This window comes from Sinocyclocheilus anshuiensis, unplaced genomic scaffold, assembly GCF_001515605.1.
Source record: "Sinocyclocheilus anshuiensis isolate Anshui unplaced genomic scaffold, SAMN03320099.WGS_v1.1 scaffold870, whole genome shotgun sequence".
NCBI lineage: Eukaryota > Metazoa > Chordata > Actinopteri > Cypriniformes > Cyprinidae > Sinocyclocheilus > Sinocyclocheilus anshuiensis.
This window is the reverse complement of record NW_015540842.1, coordinates 2,842,447-2,849,278: the sequence shown is the minus strand read 5'-3', so window position 1 is coordinate 2,849,278 and position 6,832 is coordinate 2,842,447. Positions and strand designations below refer to the sequence as shown.

Genomic DNA, 6,832 nt, shown 5'->3' with positions numbered 1-6,832 from the left:
TATGACTCAGTCCTATTCGTGAAGTGAGCGTTCAGTCCCGTTGAGAACCAGTTTAACGAATTACTTCAGTAGAACCGGCAAAAAAAACAAAACAAAAGTCTAGTTGGTGTAACCGTACTTAAATTATAAATAAAAAAGTATAAGAGAAAAAAGTCTATGCAAAAGCAGTTTGGCATAATATGTATTATAATTTATTTGAAACAAGTAGTGAAGCTGTTCTGTGTGGTGTAACCAGAGCCCCTCCCCCATCTCTGGTGTAACCGACATGTGCTGCTGTCATGTGACCGTGAAACGGGAAATGGTGTCTCAGAGACGAACCCTTCAAATCCTCATGGCTGTGTGTCAAGGTTAGTATGTCTTTCTAAATAGTGTATTATTTCATCGTTTTATGACGTAGTAAAGTTTGTTGATGATCACATATAGTCTGCTGGAAAGCGTTGAAGGTTCATGAATTATGGTACTTTTTAGACAAATGTGGTAACTGAAATGTCAAGTGGTGTAACCAATCACTCCATTTGACACACGCACTGCAAGATCTAATACACGAACTACTACGGTGATTTCCTGATGCTGAAAATGTCATTTGAATTTATAGAGCTATGTTTTTAGATGTTATCATCCTTCCTTAATACAGTCGTATGGGCTGTAATATATGACATAAACACTTTAATCCATAGTTAAATCAAATATTGTGTGCACAGTTACACTAATTCTTCTAGATCAGTTTAGACTGGAAGTGAAATTTTACTATAATATAAAATGTAAATGAATTGCAAGAACAGTTCTACAGTTAAGTGGAGTCATAGCTGTATTTAATACAACTAAAGTCTACTTATACTGGTTTGATCACTCACTTTAACACAGGCATCTATTAAAACTAGACTGCAAAAAGTAATTGTTTTGTGCATTTGTAGGTCTAACTAACATTAAATCTAGACGCATTAAGATACAACACAGTCTAGTTTAAATGCATATCCCTTTTGTAACGGATTTTTTCCACATATATACATAATTATTGTGTTGTAACAAGCTTTTTTTTTTTCTTTCTCATTTCTCATTTATAGATGCCACTATCAAACAATGAGAAATCGGCTCGACATAGAGCAAAGGTGAATGCTGATCCTGTTGCCAGGGCCAGATACCTTGCAAAAAGAAGAGAGAGGTGTTTGATTTTTGTTCCACATATTCGTATAAATTCTAATAGCAAAAATGCAGTTATATTTAAAGTTATACTATTATTAAAAACAGTAATGCGTTTATATAAATATTACATTTTAGTGTTTGCTAAAACACTTTCTTTTTGTTTCAAATTATTAGTTATCAGCGAAGAAAAAGAGAGGGAAAGACTAAACATCCTCCAGTAGCTGAACTCACTAAATCAAGACAGGAGGAATTGAGGCAGAAATGGAGACGGTACCAGAGAAGTCGCAGGAGCAAGATTCGGAATTTACCACTGCAATGCTCGTATGTGCCTTCAGCCCGTTTAATTGTTTGCAAACCTGATAACCATTGTTTTATAGCATTTTTCATCGTCCTAGTATTAACATGTTTTGGACATTTTGAAAGCCTGTTATATACTTAATGAAGCCAGCTTTGAGTTCATGTAGTTATTATTAGTAAAGTAATATATAAAAGTGGAATTATGCCTTGATTGTCATGTGATATTGTCCTCCTGCAGCTCTCAGGTTGAGATGAACTCCCAATGGCAGCAGGATTTTGCTCCATACTCTCCCAGCAGTGAAGTTGACTCCAGCTCTGCCACACTGGAGAGTCCTGTGAACAGCGATAGCTGGATGAAACAGGAACCAGAGACTGTAGTAATCCAGTGGGACAATGTAAACAAACTGCCAGCTGCCACTGAGACAGAGACAGAGCAGGACAACACTCCGAGCAGCGCCACTTCCACCTCCAGTACGGGATTTCCTGAGAATCAATGTTAATTAGCTCATTAGCATCTCCAAAACACAATGATGAGACGTAGATAGAGAAGACATTTAGGTAATGGCTGCAGTGATGTGAGTGGTACACTTTTGTCATTAAACAGAGGGTTGTTTGTTCGAATCCCAGCCAGGCAATTGGGTTGTCAGTTAGAGAAGTCTTCTCTTCTTCAGGAACAAATACATGTACAGAGACAAATCGTCATGTTTTTTCTCTCTTTCTCAGCAGTGAGACCTCCGATCATGGAAGATTTGCCCAGCGGTGTTATGCTGACCATCACTAAACTTCATTGTCTGCTGGAGAGCAAACAGGAGAGGATTGAAGCTCTGGAGAGGCAGGTGCAGGACCTGCAGGAGGATCGCAGGTTCCTCCGCTCACAAATCGAGAACCTTACCAGAGCGCTCTCCGTTCATGTCTGTCGAGGGATTTCAGATGAAACAACTGGAAAAAGTTAATTGGAAAGTGTTTATGTCAGAGCATAAACTGTAACTGAATGGACTCTTTATGTTCAAACATTTGCTATTGTTTTTTTTTTTTATTGTTATTAATTTATGTTAACAATTATGTATTAGATATTCAATATTTTTATAAAATTATTTGTATTGTTGTTATCATTATCATCATTATTATTGTTAAGGATAGTTCATGTGCAAGTGAAAATGTATTCACCCTCATGTCATTTCAAACCTGTGTGACTTTCTAGGGACCATAAAATGTCTATCTGTTGTTGCTAAAGTTGTGGTCACATTTACCATGGTTTATCAAATATTCCCTGGCAAAATCCAGTTATTTCAGTAGCAGCTGTGGCTGTTCTTTATGGATAGGTGGGGTGGTGCCCCACCAAAATATTCATCAATTTGAAAACATATGAACTGAATCAATCCTTGTAAACTTGTAAATGTGTTCAGCATTATTCAGCAAATGTTTGTTTTTTTAGTTTCTAGACTAAATTTATATTTATTCTTAAGTCATAAAGTGAGATGGTTATATATCACTTTATTTCTCAAAAGAACAACCAATAAAAAAAATAATACAAACAAGCCAAAAGAAAAAAACAGAGACAACATAGCCTATAAATAATTGGTTTGTTTGTTTTGTTAAATAACCTAGTTCACTATGCTGTCTTGGTTACTTGTTTTTTTTTTTTTTAAGAAAGAAGAAATGGCATTATTGCCAACACAGATGAACCACATGAACATTTTTATGTTGAAGGCCTTTTATTTAGGTTACTACTATTGAGAAATCACTAGTGAACTCCATGCCTGAACACTAGAGGGCATTCTGATACCATTGCTGTTTGAACGTCCCGCTTGAGTTTTGCATTTTTGAACCGTTCAGTCTTAATTTTGGAGGAAAGTGGGAGGCTGGACAAGAAACACAATGTTAAAGGGATAGTTCGTTCAAAAATAAAAGTTCTGCCAACATTTACTCACCCTCATGTCTTTCTAAACCTGTATGATTGAAACGGAACACAGAATTTTGAAGGTTTTGGCTCCATTGGTTTACGTTGTATTAAAAAAAGCCTCGGCTTTTCACAAAATATGTTCCACCACAGATGATGGAACATGACAGAAAGTCATACAGTTTTGGAACAACTTGAGGGTGAGATGCCTGAACACTAGAGGGCATTCTGATACCATTGCTGTTTGAACGTCCCGCTTGAGTTTTGCATTTTTGAACCGTTCAGTCTTAATTTTGGAGGAAAGTGGGAGGCTGGACAAGAAACACAATGTTAAAGGGATAGTTCGTTCAAAAATAAAAGTTCTGCCAACATTTACTCACCCTCATGTCTTTCTAAACCTGTATGATTGAAACGGAACACAGAATTTTGAAGGTTTTGGCTCCATTGGTTTACGTTGTATTAAAACAAGCCTCGGCTTTTCACAAAATATGTTCCACCACAGATAAAAGAAAGTCATACAGTTTTGGAACAACTTGAGGGTGAGTAAATGATCACAGAATTGTCATTTTGGGTGGACTATCCCTTTAAAAGGTAGGATAGGCTATTTTTTTTTCTAGAAACATTTTTGTTATACTAGTTAAGTCTCTTCACATCCTGATAGCAATCAACAATTAAAGTGGTCTTAATATATAAATATCTTCTGTAGAGTGGCTCAGGCCCATAAAATGTTTGTCCACTCATTGCATTGAATGGATGTCCTATCATAGATACGCATACATATGTGTGTGTGTGTGTCCTATCTCATGCCCGTCAGGGTCAGCCTATGCATTTTCATAACTGCGCAGCCAATCGCGAAAGTTTTGGGTGTGGGTGAATGGATGTCCTATCATAGATACGCATACATATGTGTGTGTGTGTGTCATATCTCATATGCCCGTCAGGGTCAGCCTATGCATTTTCATAACTGCGCAGCCAATCGCGAAAGTTTTGGGTGTGGCTACTGTTGCAGGCTGAGCCAGAGGGTGTTTAGCTGGTGTTGTGTTGAAAGAGAAATTCAGATTCCTTCACAGAAGTGCAGGCACAATTCGAAGACATGCCAAAATACAGAGAGAGAGAGACAATGGGGTAAAACACGGGTAAACACTAGCAGTGTTTTTACACAATGGAGGAATTTGATGGAATGTTCGGGTTTCAGTCAAAACAACCAACTTGCGAAGTTTCTTCTCGACAGGGAAGCCTTCAAGTTAAAAGTATTCCTAATATGTTGGACCTTTCTTTGAAACTAGTTCCTATGTTCTACATTTGACTTTGTTTACCTTTGATCTGGACTTTCAATCTCACCATCTTTGTTTGAAAACCTGGAATTGCAGTAGTGTTTTTACACAATGGAGGAATTTGATGGAATGTTCGGGTTTCAGTCAAAACAACCAACTTGCGAAGTTTCTTCTCGACAGGGAAGCCTTCAAGTTAAAAGTATTCCTAATATGTTGGACCTTTCTTTGAAACTAGTTCCACATTTGACTTTGTTTACCTTTGATCTGGACTTTCAATCTCACCATCTTTGTTTGAAAACCTGGAATTGCAGCTGTGTGCGAAATTATCAAGCTTGCGTTGGTTGTGAGCCGGCACGGCTCCAGCGTGGATGATAAAATACAAATCTTTGTAATCCCAGGCTATCTGTAATCAGAAGCACATTTATAACTGGAATATCATTTAATTTCATGCACATGTGTTTCATAAACACATAATCCTTTATGGATTTACAATCCGCCATCAAAATGATATATTTAATTAATTCCGGCTGCTTTGAGAAAAGGCTATAAACGATCTGCCACCTGCAGGATCCTCACATGCGATAAGTAGCCGGGACAACTTCTTTATGTTTACAGACGTGATGTAATGACGCAGTGCCATGCTCGAATTTCCCGTGAAAAACTACCCAAACCACTCAAATTAGAAAACATTATTATAAGCTAACCGTTGTGAATCGGGCTAAAGTAAGGCGATAGTTTTGAACACTGGCTGGTTATGTACTTGCTCAAATATTGATTTTTAATAATTTTTAACCAAAAAAAGTTACGAACTGCAGCTATAAATACTTTTTAACCATAAACTAAACAAGGTTGACATAACAAGCCATTTCAGTATTTATTGTGTGATTTATTTATTTTTTTTACACAAATTACTGCTGTCCTTACAGGATATTATGTAATATCCGTCACAACAAACAATTTGGGCCCTGATGAATTTTAGGCTAATAAAGATTTAGCATACTTATTCACCCAGGAGACAACAGTGTTAGAGAAGAACATGGGATGAATATGAGACATGTGATGTGTGAACAGAAAAGTCACTGTAAATATCACTTGAACTAATTGTTTTTCGTATTTTTGTAAAAAAAAAAAAAAACTTGAGATGTTGTGTACTAAATTTTACATTTACATTTAGTCATTAAGCAGATGCTTTTATCCAAAGTGACTTACAAAAGAGGACAATAGAAGCAAAATGTGTGGCAAGTGCAGTGGCATGATTTTGAGCCAGAGTTCACCATCCTTCCTCATGAATCTGCGCTTATGTAAGAATCCAAATGCTTGATGAATAGAGAGAACAGCTGCAGGCTTATTTGACCAGATGACCAGTCATGACTGCTATATTCCCTATGTAGGGAATGGTAATCTATCAGATTGATATGGGAACATGTTTTCAGCCAGAAACGTTTTCAGAACTGCCTCCCACGTTTCATTTCTACAATCATTCCAGTTATATATAGAATATGACAGAAACCATGTGTGTGTGTGTGTGTGTGAAAATGGCAAATTATTAAGTTTATATATATATACACGATAATCATTATTGCTAACTAAATTGGTAACATTTTTTAGTGTAAAGAGCGTAAAATATGTTGACTTTAGTCTGTTTAATTTGGTCTGTGCTGCCTGTGGAGAGTGTTTCAGATCACTAATTTAATCAGGTTTCATTTGAGTTAGGATGTTGTCTTGAAAAGTAGCTGCTTATGTAGACAATGAAACAACTCACTAGATTTTGGAAAAGAGCCACAGTAAGGCTCATTGCCCTTCATAGGCAGCAATGCTTGTTTCCGTGGTGATGGTATTAAGGCCCACAGACCAGTTGGCAGATCTGTTTAACAGAGAACTACAACTTGATTTTCAGAAGAGATCATCCAGATTAGTATATTGATGGTTTCAGAATAGATCTGTATAGTGTTCAAGTAACAACACATTTCTTTCTTTTCTTCAACCAAACCACCTCCACAATATGGAATGCAGTGGCATCATGTGCTGTTCCCTGTTTTGTCTCACTCGTCTGACTGGGTTGCTGTTTTTGTAAAGCACAAAAATATCTTGCTGTCATTTGCAGCCATTGTATTGGATGTCACACACCAGTTTTGCTCTGGACTGCCACACCATCCTCTAAAACACTGTTCATGCTGCGTGTTTTTGCCGCAGGGTGTGCGACTGGTGTCTTAAAATA

At 37.1% G+C, this 6,832-nt stretch overlaps 1 protein-coding gene across 1 annotated transcript; it reads left to right on the top strand.

Annotated features, from left to right (window-relative positions):
* Positions 1–209: 209 nt before the first annotated feature.
* Positions 210–2,393, top strand: LOC107687542 (uncharacterized). The gene is made up of 5 exons (XM_016484918.1): positions 210–347; positions 1,065–1,162; positions 1,318–1,464; positions 1,679–1,911; positions 2,164–2,393. Exons 2-5 carry the CDS (start codon positions 1,065–1,067, stop codon positions 2,391–2,393), a joined length of 708 nt encoding a protein of 235 aa, XP_016340404.1. The 5' UTR covers positions 210–347.
* The last annotated feature ends 4,439 nt before the right edge of the window (positions 2,394–6,832 follow it).

What these genes read in the sequence shown, in the direction of transcription:
- LOC107687542 (XM_016484918.1), top strand. Translation starts at nt 1,065, where the DNA reads ATGCCACTATCAAACAATGAGAAATCGGCTCGACATAGAGCAAAGGTG. An exon ending in CTTGCAAAAAGAAGAGAGAG is followed by an intron (nt 1,163 to 1,317) that starts GTGTTTGATTTT and finishes TCAAATTATTAG; the next exon opens with TTATCAGCGAAGAAAAAGAG. An exon ending in AATTTACCACTGCAATGCTC is followed by an intron (nt 1,465 to 1,678) that starts GTATGTGCCTTC and finishes GTCCTCCTGCAG; the next exon opens with CTCTCAGGTTGAGATGAACT.